The 23,584-nt window shown below is 37.9% G+C and overlaps 1 protein-coding gene across 1 annotated transcript in view; it reads left to right on the top strand.

Annotated features, from left to right (window-relative positions):
* The window catches only part of GTF2F2 (general transcription factor IIF, polypeptide 2, 30kDa), a 195,136-nt gene that overhangs the window by 144,238 nt on the left and 27,314 nt on the right, over window positions 1-23,584 (top strand). The window contains exon 6 of the mRNA XM_008571131.1: window positions 13,799-13,898. Coding sequence (XP_008569353.1) covers window positions 13,799-13,898 — 100 coding nt within the window. The remainder of the gene's footprint in view (window positions 1-13,798; window positions 13,899-23,584) is intronic.

The following is a 23,584-nucleotide window of genomic DNA, read 5'->3' as shown; positions in this document are numbered from 1 at the left end:
CCTCGCTCAGCCAGTGAGCGGGAACCGGTCTGTACGTGGGATCCGAACTGGGATCCGAACCCTCGGACGGGAGCGCCGCCGCGCTTCCCAAGCGGCGCACCATCCAGTGCGCCACCGGGCCGGCCCCAAGAGGTAAGGTTTTTTAAATTTAATTTATTTTTTTTATTGGTTATGAATATTCAAGAGATACAAAGAAGTAAGTTTTAACACAAAAGTAAAGCATACACACCTCGCCAGTGAAGTGCAGGTTGGCTGCAGAAGAAGCGGGCAACAACCCCACCTTCTGCCAGGATTCAACTTTTATAATTTCCCTATCTAGTGCATATTCAGGCTATCTAATAAATATTCAACTAAGGGTGTGGTTCCCAGTTACGTAACTTAGTCTTGCACATTCTCAGTTGGCCTCTTTTAGATTATGCTCACTGGTCAAATTCTACCAAATGCAAATATATTCAAGAATATTTGATGCTCTCTAGAGCCTCCAGTGGAAGGTAATTCAAGGGATAAACTCTTTTCTATTGAGCATGCTCAGCTACTGAGATTACATAAGTCTGCCCCCTGCAGTCTCAATTGCCATGGACTGGTGCCAAGAATGGGTGCTACAAGCCACATTAGCTTAGGACTCAGAGGCAGGGCTTGAGATCTAGGGGAGTGGCTTGAATCTCAAGGGAGTGGCCTGAACCCAGGCCCCGGGGAGACAGAGCACCTCCTGTCTCAGATATAGCCTAATGACTAGTTACATTGATTTAAAAGGAAACTTTTTTTCAGTGTTGTAAAGGAGAATGTGCTCTCTCTGTGAGTGTGTGTGTGTGTGTATGTATGTATATGTATGTGTGTAGAAGTGGATTAGTTGCAGGGAGGGTGGTGACTATCAAGGAGAAATTACTTATTTTGAACTAAGTTCCATGTTATATGGCCTTTTATGAGACCATATAGAGTGATGATTAACTGCTTGAAACTTGGAGTTTAAAAAAGTGTGTGTGTTGGGGCTGAATTCCAGTTCAATTTTTGCTTACTATGAGGAAAAAATGAGATTGAGATAATATAGGTAAAGCTCTTAACATAGTTTTTGATGTTCTAATTCAGGCAAATGATTTAGGGACTACTGTCAAACATCACAAACTTGAATTTCTAAGAATATAACTCTAAGATACCTAAAATTCAAAATTATGATTTTTAAAAGAAATTGAGTTTTATTTCATTAGAAAGCATACTAGTTTAAGCTTGACTAAATTTGTTACTTAATACGTAAGAGTCTTATGCTATAACAAATAGATAAGTATGATTTATGATGAGCACATCAATTATTTGTAAATGTTTGTTTCCACACACTTTCTATACAACTGTGGGAAATACCAAAAAATATAGTTAGTCCTAGCCTTCTAAGAATGTAGATATATGTTCTAGTTAGCACCAAATATTTTTTTTAAATGGCTAATTAAGTAAAACAAAGCCTGGCTGCATGTAAGTGATCACAGAACATTATTTTCTGTTAACTGTTTCTTGAAAATAACACTGTATTTTCTTTCTTACTTTCTTTTTTAGAGTTTTAATTAATTAACTAATTGATTTTTAAAATTCTAAGATGTTATGGAGGGCGGGGGAGGAAGATGGGTATAGCCCAGGGCTGGCTCCATCGCTGGCCTGGTTGCCAATGGTCGGGGCAGGGCTGAGGCCTGTGGGGGTGTAGTTCCCTGCCCACCAAAGGCTCAGGAGCTCAGGAGCTTCTGGCGGTGAACACTGTATTTTCAAAGTTTCTGAAAATTTAAGACCCATTTTAAAAATGGTCAGGACAGTGAGGCTTTTAGCTTTTCCAGCCTAATGCTCTGTATGTAGTTTGCTGTTCTGCTTTACAAATCAAATATTCCTGAATTACGTTATTTTGTACAAACCCAGATAAGTCTTATCTTGACTGAAGGCATGTCAAGGTCAGTAATGTTTAATTTAGTACATTGTTCAGTAATGAAATGGAGTTGCAAATTGTCCTGACACTTCATGAAATAATGTTAAATGAATTATTTAGTGTTAAGAACCCTGCTAAATTATTTAAAACTATTCAAGGTTAATTAAAGAATTTTAAGATTCAGCTCTTTAAAAATGTTATATTTTTAGTCCATAGATTAACCTTTTGAGTTTTGAATCATGAGATGCCCTCTTTTAATTAAGTCAAAATCATTGGAGTTGGCTATTTAAATGTATAATAGGAAGGTTAAATGTTTATATGAGCTATTTTTTTAAATTGTCAGTGTTTTCCTTTATTTAAAAGATTAAATACTTTACGGATAAAAATGGCATGACACTCTGTGGATGATGAAACTGGCTTTTAGAATTGTTGAATTAGAATTGAAAGGAAAGTTTGCCACATGAACCTGAAGTAGGATGTGGTGGCTACAAATAAATTCAAGTGTAAGAGTATGTCAAGAATAAGCTACCATTTATTTTTAAAAAGCACTTAACTAAATAAACTGAAACTCTGAGGAATTTTCAGATTGTGAAGTAATAGGCACAATCATTTAATATGGAAGGAAGGAGCTAGGGCATGCCTCCCTCTTTGAATGTCTCATAAAATCAAATTGTAGAGTGAGGTGATTGAAACAGGGAAGATAATTTAGTGGCAGTGTAACACATAGTTTACCATTACAGAGGCCAAACCCTAGAGAACTGATTGCATTAGGGGATGGAGCTAAGATTAGAACACAAAGAGATGTGTTCAGAAACAGGCTGCCATTTAGTTGGGTTTTTTGTTTGTTTGTTTGTTTCCCAAGGAGTTACACATGCTTAGTTCTCCGGACACTTTGTGAACATTCCTATATCTGTCTTCAATCACCTTCCTCTCTCTAAAGTTTTATCTCTTAGTAGCTTTGGGACATCTTAGCTTGGAGGAGTCATTTCCACCTAATCTTTTTTCTTTAAGTCATAAGCATGAGCAGTCCCACTCCAGCTTACCCTCAAATGCACACCTTAGAGTTAATCTTTACTTCATATCAGCATGCAGTCAATTGTCATAATACATATACACACACTCAAATACATGTACACACCCAATCCATCTTCAGTACTGCAGTTAATTAGCTATAGTATTTGTTTAATGTTTGTCTTCCACTACAGCAAGTCTTTACTGTTGTATCCCCAACCTCTAACCCAGTGCCTGGCAGTAAACACTTGCTGGATGATTGCCAGCAAGAGGTTTTTTCTACAATCTGGTCATGGCACAGCTGTAGCCTGAGACAGATATAGAATGGTGGGTAAAGCTGGGATAAGCAGGGACTAGATCCCAAAGGGGCTTAAAGTCATGTGAAGGAGCTTGTGTTGCATCTTAAGAATAGTAAGAAGCCACAAAACGATTCTAAGTCCAAGTCCACCCTTGAGTGGACATTTTCCATTTAGACTCTAGCTAGTGATTTCTCGGTCTTAACAAGATTTAATCCATCTTCATAGCAAGTATATGTGACACATGAAAAGCAAAGTAATTGTACATATTATTTATGGTCATATATCCAGTAAATTTCTAAAGACATTTCTAGCATACTTCTCTTACACTTTAGAAAATAAATAATCATTTTATATATTTAAAGGATAAGTAAAAGGGCCAGACCATGGCTCACTTGGGAGAGTGTGGTGCTGACAACATCAAGTCAAGGGTTACGATACCCTTACCGGTCACAAAAAAAAAAAAAAAAATTTTACATTTCCATACAGAAATTAATATACTGAATTTGGCAACCATGGTAAATGTAAAACCTACAGTATTTATAGATTTCAAATAAAAAAAGCAATAGGTAGATATTTAATATGTTCTCAGTAATTTGGTATTATATACCTAAAAATAAACAGAAGCAAATAGAGAATAATTTTTATCTAAGGAATTAAATAATAAGAATTATTATTTACCTTTTATATTTCATGTTATGCTTTTGAAGAGATTTTAGATGAAAATTGTTTTTAGTTCCTACTCTGTTGAACCTAAGAATTTAGAATTCCATTAAAATAGGATAAAATGTAATGTCAAACATGTATTATTTTAAAATAACCAACGTTTTTATGGCTTTCAAATTAACCTTCAAAAAAAAGATGGTATTTCTTTTTCCTTTAAGGAAGGATACTTCCTTTTCTGGTCATAAATGTAACGGATGCTTATTGAAGAGAATTTAGAAAACACAGAAATCTTAAAATGCATTACTTCTGATCTCTTCCTTCCTATATTTCACGTTAGTTCCACCTTTTAAAAAAAATGCCATCTTTTTTGTTTTTTATTAAGTAAGCAATTTTCTTTCATATTCTCAGTTTCTTTGCTGTGACCATTATATATATCACTAGTTCATTTCATTTTTTTTTTTTTTTTAAAAGATGACCGGTAAGGGGATCTTAACCCTTGACTTGGTGTTGTCAGCACCACGCTCAGCCAGTGAGCAAACCGGCCATCCCTATGTGGGATCCGAACCCGTGGCCTTGGTGTTATCAGCACCGCACTCTCCCGAGTGAGCCACGGGCCGGCCCACTAGTTCATTTCATAATCCTTCTTACTGAAATAAATCCTTGAGTAATTCTCTTAGTGAGGATCTGTGAGTGATAAACTTAAGTTTTTTGTCCAAAAATAGTTCTTTTTCACCTTTACACTCCAGTTATAATTTGGCTAGGTATGGTAAGCAGTTTTCTTAAATATGTTACATTTTTGTATTCTGATGTCCTGCTAATTCTAAAAGTACAAGGATACCTTTTGCCTTTTTAAAAATAGTTGCCTTAGAAAGCTGCTCTTCCCCCACCCCTTAAAACAGTTTTGTAGATTTACTGTGCTGATATAGCAAATGAATTAATCTAATTATTAAGTAAGTAAATGATTGAGTGTGACTTATGCCATATTTAGTACAAAATGTTCTTGAGATTGCTACTAGTCAAGGGTTATGTTTTGGTATGCTATACATGGTCACACACACACACACACACACACACACACACACACACACACACACACACACACACACACACACACACGTCAGTATGTGTTTATTTTATGGCTCTCTTTCCAAAAGCAGTATTTTGAGTTAGATGGAGTATATTTTAATTTAGATGGAGTTTTGCAATAGTTCTAGACCAGTGCTGTCCAATAGAAGTTTCTGTGATGATGGAAATGTTCTTTATCTGTGCTGTCCAATAAGGTAGCCACTAGTCACTAGATACTGAGTGCTGATATATTCTCTTTTTATTTACATTTATCTCATCAGGTGAACAGAAGTTTTGAATTAATGTGATTAGACAATGCAATTTAAGATAATTCTTTTTTGTTTTTGTTTTTGGTGGCTGGCCGTTACAAGGATCTGAACCCTTGACCTTGACCTTGGTGTTATAACACTATGCTCTCACCAACTGAGCTAACCAGCCAGCCTATGTGCAGATTTTTTCGGAAATTTAAAGTTCATTAACTTCTTGGTTTTAGTAAAGATTTGCCTATACCATATAGGATTTGAAATAAATTATAGAATTATAGTGAGATAATTTGAGTGTTTAGCTTATGGTGCTGGTTTCTACATTACAGTCATATATATTTATCATTAAAAAAATTTTTTTTCAGGCCGGCCCGTGGTTCACTAGGTAGAGTGCAGTGCTGATAACACCAAGGCCACGGGTTCGGCTCCTATATAGGGATGGCCGGTTTGCTCACTGGCTGAGCGTGGTGCTAACACCACCAAGCCAAGGGTTGAGATCCCCTTACCGGTCATCTTTAAAAAAAAAATTTTTTTTTTTGTTTTCATTGTACATGTTTATGGGGTACAGTTTGTTGTTTCAATACATGCACATATTGTGTAATGGTCTAATCAGAATAGTGAGTATATCACCTAAACATTTATCATTCTTTGTGGTTATAACATTCACAATCCTCTTTTCTGGCTATCTTGAACTTTACAGTACAATATTATTAGCTCTTGCCTTCCTAGAGCACAACAATTTATTCTTCCTATCTAACTGTAACTTTGTAACTTGTGCTGGTCTACCAACCTTTCCCTGGCCCCACCCTTCACTCCCCGCTTCCTTTCTCTGCTTCTGATAATCGCTATTCTACTCTCTCTCTATTTTTTTCTTAATTGGCCTATGATAATTGTATAGATTTATGGAGTACAGTATGCCATTTGGGTACATTCATGCAGTGTGCAAGGATCATATCAGGGTACTTAGTGTATCCATTACCTCAAACATTTGTCATTTCTTTGTGTTAGGAACATTCAGCGTCATCTTGACTAGCTAGTCAGAGGTACACTGTACTTTGTTGTTAACTGTAGTCTCCCTGTATTACTATAGAACACTAGATCCCATTCTTTCTATTTCTCTAATATTTTATTGACCACCCTCTCCCCATTTCTCCCTTAGCAGTTCCCTGGACCAGTCTCTAGTAACCACTATTCTCCTCTCTACTTTTATGAGGTCAACTTTTAGTTTCCACGTGTGAGTAGGACATGCAGTAATTCTCTCTCTGTGCCTGACTTATTTCACTTAATGTAATTTTCTCCAAACTCATCCATGTTACTGCAAATGGCAGAAATTCATTCTTTTTTATGGCTGAGTACTAGTATATTTTGTATATATTCCACATTTTCTTTATCCAGTCATCCATGGAAGAACATTTAGGTTGGTTCCAACTCTTGACTATTGTGAATAGAGCCAAGATAAATATGGAAGTGCAGGTATCCCTTTGACATGTTGATTTCCATTCCTTTGCATATATACCCAGTAGAGTAGGACTGCTGGATCATATGGTAGTTCTATCTGTAGTTGTCTGAGAAATCTCCTTACTGTTTTGGAGAATGGCTGTACTAATTTACATTCCCACCAACAAGGCATAAGAGTTCCCCTTTCTCCACATTCTAGCCAGCATTTGTTATTTTCTTTTTGATAATAGCCATTCTAACTGGGTTAGATGGTATCTCATTGTGGTTTTTGGTTTAATTGTCATTTCTATGACAATTAGTGATGTTGAGCATTTTTTCATATAACTGTGGGCCATTTGTATGTCTTCTTTTGAAAAATGTCTATTCAGTTCCTTTGCCCATTTTTGGATTGGATTTTTTTTTCACTATTGACTTGTTGTTTTAGTTCTTTGTGTATTCTGGATATTAATTCCTTGTCAGATGCATAATTTGCAAGTATTTTCTCCCATTATGCAGATTGTCTTCTCTCTGGTGATTATTTCTTTTGCTGTGCAGAAGCTTTTTAGTTGACTATAATCCTGTTTGTTAATTATTGCTTTTGTCCCCTGTGCTTTTGAAGTATTATTTGTAAAATCTAAGTCTTTAATCCATTTTGAGTTGATTTTGGTATTTGATGAGAGGGGTCTAGTTTCATTCTTCTGCATATGGATCTCCAATTTTCCCAGCACCGTTTACTGAAGGGATTGTCCTTTTCCCAGTGTGTGTTCTTGACTCCTTTGTCAAAAATCAGTTGGCTGTAGGTACATGGATTTATTTCTGAATTCTCTATTCTGTTCCATTGGTCTATGTGTCTGTTTTTGTGCCAGTACCATCATGCTGTTTTGATTACTATCACTTTGTAGTTTTTTGTTTTTGGGGTTTTTTTGGTTTTGGGTGGGTTTTTTGGCAACTGGCCTGTTTGGGGAACTGAACCCTTGATCTTGGTGTTACAAGGCTGCACTCTAACCAACTGAGCTAACCAGCCAGTATAGTATATTTTGAAGTCAGGAAGTGTGATACCCCTCACTTTATTCTTTCTGCTCAGGATTGCTTTGGTTAATTGGGGTCTCCCTGATGTGCCATATAAATTTTTGAATTGTCTGTTTCTGTGAGGTGTCATTGGTTTGATGGGGATTGCATTGAATTTGTAGGTCTCTTTGGGTAGTATGGTCATTTTGACAACTTTGATTCTTCCAATCCCTGAGCATGAAATGTCTTTCCATTTTTGTGTGTCTTTAATTTCTTTAATCAGTGTTTTATAGTTTTCATTGTAGAGATCTTTCATCTCCTTGGTTAAATTTATTCCTAGTCAGTTTGTTATTGTTGCTATAGTAAATGAGATTTCTTTTCTCCAAATTCATAATTGGTGTATAGAAGTACTTCTGATTTTCATTATGTTCATTTTGTATCCTGCAACTTTACTGGATTTGTTAATCAGGTCTTGGAGGTTTTTGGTAAAGTTTTTAGGTTTTTGTCTATATAAAATCATGTCATCTGCAAACAGGGACAACTTGACTTCCTCCTTTCCAATTTGGATACCCTTTATTTCTTTCTCTTACCTAATTGCTCTGGCTAGGACTGCCAGTATTATGTTGAATAGAAGTGGTAGAGTGGGCATCCTTGTCTTGTTGCAGTTTTTAGGGGGAAATTTTTCAGCTTTTCCCCATTCAGTATGATGTTAGCTGTGAGTTTGTCATATATATATATCCTTTATTATATTAAGATACTTTCCTTCTATACCTAATTTGTTGAGTCTTTATCATGAAGGGATGTTGAATTTTATTAAATGCTTTTTCTGTGTCTATCAAGATGATAGTATTTTTGTTTGTTTGTTCTGTTGATGTGATGTATTAAGTTTATTGGTTTGCGTATGTTGAACCATCCTTGCATCCCTGAAATAAATCATGATGTGTAATCTTTTTGATCTGCTGTTGGATTTGGTTTGCTTGTATTTTATTGAGGATTTTTACATCTATGTTCATTGTGGATATTGGCCTGTAGTTTTCTTTTTGTATTGTGCCCTTGCCTGCTTTTTGGTATCAGGTTAATGCTGGCTTCCTGGTATGAATTTGGAAGAATTCCATCCACTTAAATTTTTTTCTTTTTTGGGGGGCAGTTGGCCATTAGGGGATGTGAACCCTTGACCTTGGTGTTATCAACACCTCACTCTAACCCACTAAGCTAACCAGCCAGCCTTTGCAATTTTTTGAAATAGTTTAAGTATTGGTATTAGTTCTCCTTAAAATGTTTGGTGAAATTCAGCAATAAAGCCATCTGGTCCTGGGTTTTTCTTTGTTGAGACATTTTATTACTGATTTAATCTCATTACTTGTTATTGGTCTATTTAGGTTTTCTGTTTCTTCTGGCTCAGTCTTCTTAGGTCATATGTCCAGGAATTTATCCAATTCCTCTAGGTTTTCATATTTATTGGCATATAATTGTTCATAATAGTCTCTTATCCTTTGTATTTTGGTGCTACCTGTTGTAATGTTTCCATTTGCACTTCTGATTTCATTTATTTGTGTCTTTTTTTCTTTTTTTTCTTGGGTAGTCTAGCTAATATTTTTTTGATTTTATCTTTTCAAAGAACCAACTTTTTGTTTGATTAATTTTTTGTGTTTTTTAGTCTCAATTTCATTTATTTCTGCTCTGATTTTATTGTTTCTTTTCTTCTACTTATTTTGGGTTTAGTTTGTTCTAGTTTTTCTAGTTCCTTGAGGTTCATTGTTAGGCCATTTATTTGAAATCTTTCTGTGTTTTTGATGTAGGTGTTTATTGCTATAAACTTTCCTCTTTATACTGTCTTGGCTGTATCCCATAGGTTATGGTATGCTGTGTTTCTGTCTTCATTAGTTTCAAGAAATTTTTTCCTCCTTAATGTCTTCTTTGACCTGTTGGTCATTCAAGAGCATGTTGTTTAATTTCCATGTGTTTGTGTAGTTTCAAAGGTTCTTGTTATTGATTCCTAGTTTTATTCCATTATGGTCAGAAAAAATACTTGATAAGATTTTGATTTTTTTGAGCTCATTGAGACTACTTATGTGGCCTAACATATGGTCAGTCCTGGAGAATATCCCATGTGCTGATGAAAAGAATGTGTATTCTGCAGCTATTAGAGGAAATGCTGTTAGGCCCATCTGGTCTACGGTGCTACTTAAGTCTGGTGTTTCCTTGTTGGTTTTTGGTCTCAATGATCTGTTTAATGCTGAGAGTGGGGTGTTAAAGTACCCAGCTAATGTTGCGTTGTTGTCTGTGTCTTCCTTTAGATCTGATAATATTTGCTTTATATATCTGGGTGTTTCAGTATTGGGTACATATATAATTGTTATATCATCTTGTTGTATTGATCCCTTTATCATTATATAGTGCCCTTTTTTGTCCCTTAGTACAGATTTTGATTTAATGTCTGTTACATTTGCATGGAATATCTTTTTCCATCCCTTCACTTTCAGCCTATGTGTTTCTTGTAGACAGCATATGGATGGGTCCTGTTTCTTAATCAATTCAGCCAGTCTTAGTCTTTTAATTGAGCATTTAATCAGTTTACATTAAAGGTTATTAGTGATATGTGAGGGCTTACTCCTGTCTTTTTGTTGGTTGTTTTCTGACTGTTTTGTGTAACCTTTGTTACTTTCTTCCTCTCTTATTTTTTATCATTGCAGTTTTCATTAAAGGTTATTAGTGATATGTGAGGGCTTACTCCTGTCTTTTTGTTGGTTGTTTTCTGATTGTTTTGTGTAACCTTTGTTACTTTCTTCCTCTCTTATTTTTTATCATTGCAGTTTCGTGATTTTATGTATTGGTAAGGTTTAGTTCCTTTGTCTTTCCAATTTGTGTATCTACTCTACTAGTAAGTTTTATATTCTCAGGTGTTTTCGTGATGGTTTTTATCATCTTTTCTCTTCTAGATGTAGGAGTCTCTTAAACATTTCTTGTAAGGCTGGTGTGGTGGTGATGAATTCCCTTAATTTTTGCTTGTCTGAGAAAGACTATTTTTCCTTCATTTCTGAAGGACAGCTTTGCTGGGTATAATATTCTTGGTTGGCAGTTTTTTTCTTTAAGCACCTTGAATGTATCATCTCATTCTCTCCTGCCCTGAGTGTTTCTGCTGAGAAGTCTGCTGTTAGTGTAATGGAAATTCACTTGTAAGTGACTTGATGTTTTTCTCATGCTGTTTTTAGAATTCTCTCTTTGTCTTTAACATGGGGTAGTTTGACTACAGTGTGTCTTGGAGATGACCTATTTGGGTTGACTCTATTTGCAGACTTATGAGCTTCCTGGATTTGGATGTTTGTTTCTTTCCCAAGACTAGGGAAGTTTTTAGATATTATTTCATTAAGCAGGTTTTCAATATCTTTTTTTTTTTTTGAGACCGGCCGCACCGCGCTCAGCCAGTGAGCGGACCGGCCATCCCTATATAGGATCCGAACCCGCGGCGGGAGCGTTGCTGCACTCCCAGTGCCGCACTCTCCCGAGTGTGCCACGGGCTCGGCCCTTCAATATCTTTTTTGTTTTCTTCTCCTTCTGGAATGCCCATAATCTGAATATTTGTTCTCTTAATAGTATCCCATGGATCTTGTAAGCTTTTTTCATTCTTTTTTCTTTTTTTGTCTTCCTGTGTTATTTCCAAACTGCTGTCTTTGAGATCAGAAATTCTTCTGCTTTTTTTTTTTTTTTCCTTTTTGTCTTTTTTCGTGACCAGCAACAGATCGCAACCCTCAGTGTCGCGCCCGTACCGGACCGGGACCGGCCACGGGATCGCAACCCTCAGTGTTGCTCCCACCCCTCGCTCAGCCAGTGAGCGGCCGGTCTGTATGTGGGATCCAAACCCTCGGCGGGAGCGCCACCGCACTTCCCAATCGGCGCACTATAGCAGTGCGCCACCGGGCCAGCCCAGAAATTCTTCTGCTTGATCCAGTCTGTTGTTGAGACTCTCAAATGGTTTTTTAAAAAAATTTCATTCAATGAATTCTTCCATTGCAAGATTTCTGTTAGGTTTTTTAAAATATCTCTTTGTCGAATTTCTCATTTAAATCATGAATTGTTTTTCTGATTTTGCTGAACTGTTTGTATTCTCTTGTATCTTAGTGATTTTCCTTAAGATCATTAATTTGAATTCCTTTTCCAGCATATTGTCAGTTTCCAATCCTTTGGGATAAGTTACTGGAGCATTATTTGGGTTTTTTTGGTGGTGTCATGTTACCTTACTTTTTTATGTTTCTCGTTTCCCTGCATTGATATCTGTGCATCTGGTGGAACAGTCACCTATGAGTTTTGTGGAGTGGCTTGCATAGGGAAAGACTTTTGTCTGCAAGATGTGTCCTAAGGTGTTGATTGGGTAGAGTGCAATGGCTTTGTTCAGGATGAATGCAGTAGTGTAGACTCTGTAATTTCTTTAGCTGTAATACTCTTTAGCTATATCTGTGAGTGACTCAGTGACCTATGCTTGGGAGGTTTGTGGTAGTGGTGGCACAGTTTTGCCAGGGAAGGGATTGCTGAGTTACTTCACAGGCCAGAGGTGTGCACATGCACCCTGTGGGTAAGTCATCTGGGGAGCTGGTTCATTGGAGATGTGGCTCCTGGATTGATTCTGAGGCTGGGGGTGTGGGCATATGGCATGTCAGGGTCTCTGGGACTGGTTTGTCAGTGGCAGGGTCACCATTGCTACTTCTGTGACCAGGAGTGGGCCTGCCAGGGGTATGTCAGCCAAGCTGTTTCTCACTCAAATATGCTCAAAGACTTGGGGATGGGTCTTCTAGGGGCATGACAGCTAGCTGTTTCTCTGACCCAGGGGCATGGGTGCCCTTTGGCTCAGGTAGCTGAGTGTGGGCCTTTCTGCTGTGCCACTTCTTGGGGCCTGATGAGAGGTCGTACTTCCCTCAGCAGTTGAGGAGCTGGAGTGCCAAGGGTGGAGCTGCTGAGCCACTTCTCAGGAAGTGGGTGAGGCCACTAGGCTGGGCTGCAGCAAGGGGGCCTGTCCACCTTCTTTTTGGGCAATGGGCAGGCCACTAGGCTGGCCTGCAGCGAGGGGGCCAGTCTAACTGCTCTGAGACTGATGTTAAGGGCACCAGGCAGGATTGTTTGGGACAGAACTGCCTGGCCGCTTCTCCAGGAGGGCACAGATGCACCTTATTTCCACTGGCCCAAGGGTGTACTCGTTAGGGTAGAGACCCACGAGCTGATTTTCTCAATTGAGGGTTCAGGCACACACAACTCAGTCAGCTAGCAGGGCTAGGGGGTATGGGGAGGAATGGGGGCAGTCTGCCTGAGGAAGGTATGCCTGTCTGATCTCTGGCTAGGGAAGTGAGGGTGCGTCAGTTTGGCAGGACTAGGGTTGGCTTCCCAGACTGCGGAACTAGAGTAATAGTCACTGTGAGCTCAGCTTCAAGCTGCCAGAATCAAGGCATGTGACCTCTCCTGTGAGTGCGCTGGGAAGGCAGAGCCTTAAAACTGGGGAAGCATCATGGCTACTGGCTGGCTGTAGGGCAAGGTGTGTTCCTGGCATCAGCTCTAGTTTCAAGATGATGTGATCCTGCATCAGCTTGGGTCACCAGGGGGGGTATATGGAGTGCACAGTTTGAGCTACTGTCCTAGAGTGTTTTCTAGGCTGCTGCCCGTACTTGGCACCAGGCTTATTCTGCCAAACGATCTGCCAGCCTCTGTGGTGAGGTTGGGGGATTGATTTGGGTCCTCTGCCTGCATTTTCTCCATGAGGGAAAATTCCTCCTGCACCAGTCCCATTGTTGGGGACATGGCAGTTGAGGCTGCATGCCCCTCTCTCCTCTCTGTGCCACCGTCCTGGGCTTTCATGGTCCACCAGGATCTCACCAGTCTCCTGCTGCTTTCCTACACTTTCCCACAGATAGTCCCATCAATATTTAGCTGTCTTTGGGTTGTTCTGGTCCTTTTCTGTGGGAGGAATGCACCCTGGGCACCTCTAGTCCACTATCTTGCCCTGCCTGTAGTGTGTTTCAAAAGTATTATATTAAGGCTAGTATATACTCTGAGGTTACCTTTTTATATATTAATTGTTATTTATTATTAAGAAGCATAGAAATAACATCAGGTTTCAGTCTACTAAACAAGTAAATGTGTTAATAATTCCTTATGTTTTTCAGGTTGCAAATAGAAGAATCATCCAAACCTGTAAGGCTTTCACAACAACTGGAGAAAGTTGTAACAACCAATTACAAACCTGTTTCTAATCATCAATACAATGTAAGTCTTCTGCTCATCTCTCTTTTATTCTTTTCTGTATAATAGATTCTTAGGTTTTGAAAGGACCTCATGCACCTTGCAGTCAGGTGCTTAGATGACAGTACCTAATCCAGACTTAATAAGGAATATAACAATTTGTCAAGCATAGAAAAGATGTTTGCTCTATCTTGTAAGTTATACGATGAGAAGAAGGCAGTCACTGTTTAAACTACTCTTGATAAGGTCTTAAAAGAAATAAAACCAATTCTCAATGTTTCTAATGTTTTAAATTACAATGTACTAAATAAATGTAGTTTTACTGTTTTTTTTCATTTTTCTATTCCTTTGTTGCTGACCATAGAGTTTTTAATGTGTTAACAAAAAAATGACACAGACAGACCCACCACCATCAACATCATTTTTTTTTTCCTTTTTGTCTTTTTTTGTGACCGGTAACGGGATCGCAACCCTCGGTGTCGTGTCTGCACCGTGCTCAACCAGTGAGCGGACCGGTCACTATATGGGATCCGAACCCTCGGCGGGAGCGCTCCCAAGCGCCGCACTCTACCGAGTGCGCCACCAGGCCGGCCCTGTTAACAAAAATTTTTAAAGGTCGTGGAACAATGGTAATTTTCCCCATTGATTATTAAGATCACTTTACCTGGTTTCAGCTTTCACAGGCATTTTTACAGTCTCATACTACCATGCAAAGTGAGAACTGCCCTTATATGTTTTTTATGAGACTAATGTGCTGCTGGAACCATTAAGAAGGCAGTTCTGTATGTTCTTTAAACCTTTTTTATTGATGTATATCTTACATATACTATATGTATTATACGAGAGGTCTTCAGAAAGCTCATAGATTTGTATGATCTTTTAATTCCATTTTTCTACAAACTTTGAAGTACCCTTTTACAATATATGTATACATCTATTGTATACATATTATATGTACTTTTTGCCAGGCACTGTTCTGAGTGCTTCATCAATATTGACATTTAGTCTTCATACCTACCCAACGAAATAACTATTAATGTTATCCTTGTTTTTTTATATATGAGGTAACTCAGACACAGAGAGGTTAGCTTACCTGAGGTCACACAGCCAGTAACTGACCAGTCCATGTGTTGAACCCAGGCCATCTATTTCAGGAGCCATACTTTTAACCACTGTGTATGTTGCTGCAGGTCACTGGCAGTGCTAAAAGGGCTAAAGGTTTTGGGTTTTTTGTTTATTTGTTTGTTGTTTAATATATATATATATATATTTTGTGGCTGGCTGGTATGGAGATCCAAACCCTTGACCTTGGTGTTATAACACTGTACTCTAACTAACTGAGGTAACCAGCCAGTTTTGGGTTTTGAAATACCTGTAATGTAAAGAGAAATGTGATGATTTCCTGAAAATAAAATGAAGCCTAAATTAAGTCGAGGACCAATTAACAGTTGAAATCTTGTGTCCTACTTTGTTGCTTAAGATTCTTCTAGATACTGAATGTAGGAAGAAGTAATCTCTCTTTTGGATGGGACTTAAATATCAAGATTTATTAAGTGACACAGAATAGCATCTGCCAAATCACTACTATGCTGAGTTACCTATGGTTATTTTATATGAGAGGTAGCAAATGCAAACGCCTCCATGGCAAAGCAAGCGTCTTAAATAAGCAGAATGCTGAAATTTAAGAAGGTAAACGTTAGAGACTGTATGACCTGAAGTGCACATGCCCCTATTAAACGTGTTCCCATTTTTTAAATTGCTACGCTATGTGGATTAAACAAAGCAGGTCAAAATTCAGCTGCATCCAGCCACGCTTCTATTTCATAGCCTCTTGTATTAGTCCGTTTGTGTTGCTTGTACACTTTTTGAGGTAAAATAGTGTAGGTCTCAGTCGTCTTTGCCTTTCTTCTTCATTGGTATGCTTCTCCTGTAGCTCCTGACTGCTGTTTTCTCCTTGTACAAACCAGGCTTCTATACAGTTTCTACCATGGTATATTTTTTTATCACAGTGTAGAGAAGAAAGACCATACTTTCATAGGCTGGAAAGAGATATAACCTTTCTGGAGGGAAGTTTGATAATTTGTGTCAAAAGCACTATAAGAGGATATATCCTTTGACCTAGCAATCTTGTGTCTAGGAATTTATCATAGTAAGACAAGTGCCCAAAGATGTATGTACCATAATGTATATTTCTCTTTATCGTATAAGATAGGAAAACATTGGAAACAAATGTGTAATACTGAGGATTGGTTAAATATTTTAAGTCAAGCGATTTTATCCCAATTTTTTTCTTTATAAGATCTTTTTGAATTGTTGGAATTTTCAAAATGATCATGTATTGTCTGAATTGTTACAGTGAGCAGTAAAATTCCTCTGTTGGGATGGGAAGGGGAAGAAAGCTAGGGAAGAGTGTTAGTAGCTAGCCATGAGGTACCCGACTATAGTTGCTTAGATTTGTTTCCTCTCAACAACAAATATTTTTTATTTTTTTATTTTTATTTTATTTTATTTTTTTTAAAGATGACCGGTAAGGGGATCTCAACCCTTGGCTTGGTGTTGTCAGCACCACGCTCAGCCAGTGAGCAAACCGGCCATCCCCATATAGGATCCGAACCCGCGGCCTTGGTGTTATCAGCACCGCACTCTACCGAGTGAGCCACGGGCCGGCCCCAACAAATATTTTTTAAATGCCTGCTTTGTGCCTGAGGTACATACCCCAGGTGAACCAAATAAATAAAATCTCTGTCTTGAAGTATCTACCACTTCTTTCAGTTCTCTGCTTGTGCCTTTTCAGATCTTCAGCTGAGATATAATTTATATTTTCTTTCAAATCCTGAGTCCACAATTCTGTACTATAGTCCTATTTCCTTTAATTCCACTACAAGGGTCACTCTTACTATACTGCTGTAGACCGTCTTTTCTGAGGCAAAAGGCAAATAGATTAGGTTGAGCAAAGCTGGCACTTTGATAGTATCAAAGCTCTGACCTCTGCCTGGGTGATATTCTTACTGACATTGACATTCTACCTAGCAGATACAGAAGGTAGTTTCCAAATGTCATGTTTTTGGATTCTTTATACCTGGTTTTCTTTTTACTAGAAACAACAAATATGTTTCTGAAATCGTTAGTTGATATGGCTATAACATCTACTTTAAAGACTTTTTCTTTTTTTTTTTTTTTTCCCTTTTTGTCTTTTTTACTGACTGGTAACGGGATCGCAACCCTCGGTGTTGCACCCGCACCGTGCTCAGCCAGTGAGCAGGAACCGGTCTCTACATGGGATCCAAAACCTCGGCGGGAGCGCCGCCGCGCTCCCAAGCGTCGCACTCTCCAGTGCGCCACCGGGCTGGCCCTACTTTAAAGACTTTTAATATTTAGTAACATTTCAGTTCAAGGTATAAACCTTTGTTTAGGTTGTCATAGTATAACTGTTATTATAGCAATGAGTTATATGGTAGTCTTTGATTAAAAACTTATTTATATTAAAAACAAAGATTGACTACAGGTTGAGCATCCCTAATCCAAAAATCTGAATTCTAAAATGCTCCAAAATTCAGAACATTTTGAGCACCAACATGACACTGTAAGTAGAAAATTCCGTACCTGATATCATGTGATGGGTCATGTGTTCCATGCACAAAATTATTTAAAATATTGTATAAAATTACCTTTAGGCTATGTGTATAAGGTATATGTGAAACGTAAATGAATTTTGTGTTTAGACTTGAGTCCTATCCCTAAGATAGCTCATCATGTATATGCAAATATTCCAAAATCTGAAAAAATATGAAATCTGAAACACTTCTGGTCCCAAACATTTCCAATATGGGATACTCAGCCTATACCACATTGCATTTGAATGTTTAGTGATTATTTTCTATGGGAGTGTATCAGAATGGATGGGGTCATCTGCATAGCTTTAAAAAGCATTCTCAGTATAGAAGGGGACTGTATTAGTCCGTTTCTGTTGCTTATAATAAAATACCTGGAAGTGGGCAGTTTATAAGAAAATAAAAATTTATTGCTGGGCCGGCCCGGTGGCGCACTGGAGAGTGCACCGCTTGGGAGCGTGGCGGCGCTCCCGCCAAGAAGCATCAGCATAGGTCAGGAGGAATGATTTAGAGGTCACATAGTCAAGATTTTAAATGAAAAATTTTAAACTCAATATAATGTTGAAATGTCTTCAAAGTTTTGCCAGAGGGAGCTATATAAACATGAAGCCCAACCAACTACATTGTATATTGAGAAGTTTAAAAAAAAAAAAAATGAAGTTCTTTGTGATTTTTGGAATAAAAATAAGGAAAAATTTTTGTACAAAAAGTGGAAGGGGGGTGGCAAATTGCATATGTGTTTGTAAAACTACATCCCTACATTTGATCAGAAAGAAGAAACCTTATATTTTATCCCAGAAACTTTTTCTCATCTCCCTATGGCACATAGATAGATAGATAAATAAATATAAATATAAATATATAAAATATCTAAATATTTGAACTCCCACTTTTGTACGTGGAGCTATTCTAAGCATTATATTCAAAATTATCTCCTTAGTTCACAAATTATATGGAATATGATACCTCCTGTACTTGCTGTTCAGAAAACATTGAGCCAAAAAGAACTGTAAAATTAGCATAATCTCTTAGAACACCCCTTCCTTGAAAGCTCCGCTTTGAAAGCTCCCCTCTTACTAGGATATGGCCTGTTGGGTTTCTCCCTAAGTGGCCTTTCCTCTGCCTTAAATCTTCATTAAGTTTCTGAAACTCAAACCAGTTCATGTAGGCCAATATTTTCCAAAGTAAGTTTTCTTAAACACTTTGTTAGAGTCTCCTTGAGGGGAAGAAAGAGTTTTGTAAAAAGGATTCTGTTGTAGATTCTGATTATTTCGCCCGTCAAAATTGACACTGCATTTTAACCTATTAAAGATTGGGTACCTTGAGAAATTTGTTTAATCCAATTTGTTTAATTTGTTTTTGCAAACATTTGAACATCAAATTCTCCTTCCCCAATTCTTTGAAGTAGTGAGGGACCATTTGGTGAGGGGGAAAATATTGTAACTTATATTTATCTTGTTTTTCACCTAATAAAGGAAAGGAATTGACCTTTAGAAATATTTACTAAGTGGATTGACCCTGGCACCCTTATGCAAACCCTGTGCTAGTCATTCATTTTTCAGCAGAAGAATGGAAATTGTACAGCACAGAGGAGTTGACTATGGTGCTCTCATGTTTTCATTTGCTTTCAGCTTTTGAAGTTTGGTGCTTGTATTAGTCCGTTTGTGTTGCTTATGACAAAATACCTGAAACTGGGTGATTTACAAAGAAAACAAAATTTACTGCTTACAGTTTCTAAGCCTGGGAAGTCCAAAGTCTGTCTGGTGGTGGCAACAGTGACCCAGGGGTCTCACATTGCAAGATGGTGGAAGCAGAGAGAACAGAGAGAAAGAGACAGACTCTCCTCTTCTTTTAAAGCCCTCAGAATCACGCCCCTGGCCACCATTTTTAATGCATTCACTACTACGTGGTCCTACAATCCAATTACTTCTTCAATGCTCCACCTTTCAATTACCATAATAGGATTTCCCACCCTCTTAACAGTCACAGTGGAGGCCAAGTTTCTAATACAAGTTTCTAAGACTTGGGGGACACAATTCAAGCATCAGTGAGTTTTGGGGGCACATAAGTCAATCCACTACAGTGCTAAATTCAGGGATTTACAGATTGTAGTATCTATTACTAACTAAACCAGTCTCAAAATGAACGAATGGCTTTAAAAGAGTCCTGCAAAGAAAGTGTAGACTATAAATAATACTAATAAAGCAAACAGTTGAACAAGAAAGTGAAAAAATTGACACTTCTCGTGCTTCTAAAACAACCTCTTTATCAGTTACTCTATGAGGTAGAAACAATGATGTAGTCTGATCTGACAAGAACTTGGCCCTTCTAAAAAGGAAATTATCAACATCATTGTAAATATATCCTGTCATCCTGTCTTTAATGATGACTCGGTATCTATCATGGAAACAAAAAGAACTCTATGTATTTCGAGCAGAAAGGGATTTAATATAGGGAATTGATTACAAATGATTTATGAACATAAAGTGGAGGGGCTGGAGTTGGAAAAGGGAGAAGGAGGTGGGTTACCAGAGATCAGGAAGCTAGTACTGCAGGAGGTGCTCCTGCAAGTACACAAAAAAGTAGTTTCCCTTTCTCCTACTTTCATTTTCCCATTGGCAGAACCCTAGCTGGAAACCAGCTAGCAAGGGAATCTTGGAAATGTAACCTGCAGGCCTTCTGCCTGCACCATCACCAAGGCCTGGAGCTGAAGGCTTGTTGCAAATAACTGGCACAGTGACCCTTGACCTTTGTGGGACCTTAAGTTATATTAGCTGTTGTTAGTATCAAGCTGTCACATGGTGCAATACATTTAAAAACTAAGCATCCAGAACATGAAGACAGATCACTATATTTTGAGAGCAAAACAAAGAAGTGTTTTGAAATTTTGACAAATTAAATTAAAACTTACTCTTAAAATATTGGATATTTTTATTTAATTTCTTTAAAAATTTTGTGTGCTTTATATCTATTTATTAATACAGTAGTACATTTTTACAGTTTACAAAGATACACACATATACAGAGATTGATTTAATTGATCAAATGTAGGGATCAGCTATGTTAAGTTTTTTAAGCTCCCTGAATAATTTTAGTATGCAGCTATTGATCCAAAGAGACAGGAACTTTTTGTAGTTTTGTCTTCCATCTACTGTTGGGGGGTGGGGTGGGTGTTCAGTAGTGGTACCTGGGCAGGAGACTAGAAAGCGTCTTTTTGCCAAACATAGGATTTAAAAAAATATAATAATAATATCCTTTGTTATTATCTCTGTCCCCCAGATTAAAAAAAAAAAGAGGAAAGATGTAGTGGTACCTGGGCAGGAGACTAGAAAGCGTCTTTTTGCCAAACATAGGATTTAAAAAAAAATAATAATAATATCCTTTGTTATTATCTCTGTCCCCCAGATTAAAAAAAAAAAGAGGAAAGATTTTTTTTTTTCTTTTCCTTTTTTCCTGGCAAGAGCTCTTGGTCAGAAAGTGATAGAAAACTAGAAAAAGCTTAACTGGAAAACTGATTGTTTGAAGAAACAGAACTACTACAGAAAATCTTGAGGTAAACCCTCAGGAACCAAAAGAAAATTTATTTTTATGCATATTCTGTTTACTTCAGTGTGGCAGCTGTGTTAGTCTCCAGAACTAAGGTTTTTGGGTTTGGGGTTGTTTTTTGTTTGTTTGTTTATGCATAAACTTTGAATTTTTAAAAACCAAATTGATGCCTGCAGGACTACAACATAAAGGCTTTTTAGCAATATTTGCCTATTAGATAGTATAAATGTACTGCATGCTTTGTCCATTTGAATTTGCACACCAAGGACTGACCAATTCTAAAGAATTAATTTCCTCCCAAGAGATAATGACATACCAGGCAGAAATAGAAGGACTGGTTGAGGAGATGGGGGGCGGGGGGAGGGGTGTTGTAAGGATTTAAAATGCAAAACTGTGATATTCAAGGCTGTCATGCTCACTTCAAAAGTTAAAATAAAAGCCTTCACAAAGACTGCCTTGACAAAGCAATCAAGGTATTTCTGCAAACAATAATCTAGAAACTTACAGATATCTGTATTATATTTTAATTGGTAGTGGGCGGCATTTATAATTTTAGTCAGTGATTAAGGTTTCAGTAATGACGGCTGAACATCCCTATGCCATATCCACAATGGATTTTCAACGTTTTGTTGCTTTTAGTCTTGAATAATTCATTTTTTATTGTGAAAGTAAAATTAATTGTGTATGGTAGATTTTTTGGATTGTAAAAATTTGTAACTGGAGACTAGATTTAAAGGGCTTTCTGAATTGGCATTTATTTCTATGTTGTCAGTTATGCGGCTATCTATGGCCGTTGAGGGCAGATAGAAGATCTGTAATTAAAATCCACATAATATAAAAGCTATTTCTAATCCAATAACAATCTTACTTATATTTTGTAGTGCTGCTAACAAGTTAGATATCTGACTGCCTTGAGTATCATTTCCTTTCGCTGCCTCCGCACCAGTGAGAAACAAAATGCCCAAAGGGAAAAGAGCTAAAAGAAGAAATAACATCTTGGGCCGGCCCGGTGGCGCACTGGATAGTGCGCCGCATGGGAAGCGCGGCGGCGCTCCCACCCGAGGGTTCGGATCCCACATACAGACCGGTTCCCGCTCACTGGCTGAGCGAGGCACGGGAGCAGCGCCGAGGGTTGCGATCCCGTTGCCTGTCCCCGGTCTGGTACGGGGGCAACACTGAGGGTTGCGATCCATTGCCGGACACGGAAAAAGACAAAAAAAAAAAGAAAGAAAGAAAGAAGAAATAACATCTCAAGGCTACAGTCTTCTCCTAAACAGACTAGCCCTTATCATTTGTAGTTTATTTGTAGTACCAAGTTGTGAGTATAGTATTAAAAATACCATTTCTGTACTGTTTAGTTTAAATAAGAAAAGTTATCTCAGGGATTTAAGTTTTGTCCTAAGTATAATACTAGGTATTAATAACTTAATGACCATGGAAATCATTTAAGTCCCTTCTTATAATTGCACATACACTGGAACTACTTCTCTGATACCACAGAGCACAATTTGGATGATGAGCCTATCTTAAACATCATCAAAAGAGATTTAACAATGCTATACTACAAAAATTTGTTTTAAAACAATCTTTTCTATAAAGTATCCTATGGTATAGGTCCTGAGTACATTAAAGAGATGTTCTGTTTTACTTTTTATTTGTAAGTAAATGTAGGATTAAATTTCTAGTACTTAAATTTCTTTAATGAGGAATAATATTTCCATTTTTGTCATTGCTATTATTATTTTATATGTCTGAGTTTTCTGATTACACTTTCAAGAGTCTTTGTTCACTGGGTAAGAGTAGAGGTTGGCCTCACTTACCCCAGGAACTGAGCCATTGATGGACACAGTTAACACAAAAAGATAAGTATACAATTCTAGTGTTTTCCCCTAATTTTAAAGGACAAAAGCGCCAGTATTAAATGCAGTATATTTGAGATTGAAGCATATAAACCAAAATTTTTTTTTTTCCTTTTTGTCTTTTTTCGTGACCGGCAACGGATCGCAACCCTCAGTGTTGCTCCCGTACCGGACCGGGACCGGCAACGGGATCGCAACCCTCGGCGTCGCGCCCACACCTTGCTCAGCCAGTGAGTGGCCGGTCTGTATGTGGGATCTGAACCCTCGGCGGGAGCGCCGCCGCACTCCCAAGCGGCGCACTGTAGCAGTGCGCCACCGGGCCGGCCTGTTTGTTTTTTTTTAATCTGGATAGAATTTGGTCATTTTCTTTCTTCTCTTTAACATCATTAATCATAATTTAATCTGACCCTTAGTTTTATCCCTAGTGTTGATTTTAAAGTTCCTTTCTAATTTATTCTAAATTCTTACCTTTGATTCAGGCCATCTTGGGTCTGACATGTGGCCCTAGGGTTGGGACAACCTGATAACAAACACTTAAAAAGTTTTTCTCTCCACTGCCAACTAGAATGTGTGCCCTCCCTAAAGTGGGCCATTTTGCTTTTACCAGCAGGTTTGTTTATTTGAAAACATTTTTTGGGGCCGGCCCGGTGGCGCACTGGATAGTGCGCCGCTTGGGAAGCACGGCTGCACTCCC

This window comes from Galeopterus variegatus, unplaced genomic scaffold, assembly GCF_000696425.1.
Source record: "Galeopterus variegatus unplaced genomic scaffold, G_variegatus-3.0.2 Scaffold662, whole genome shotgun sequence".
In the NCBI taxonomy this organism is placed as follows: Eukaryota; Metazoa; Chordata; class Mammalia; order Dermoptera; family Cynocephalidae; genus Galeopterus; species Galeopterus variegatus.
This window is presented reverse-complemented; position numbering and strand designations above follow the sequence as displayed.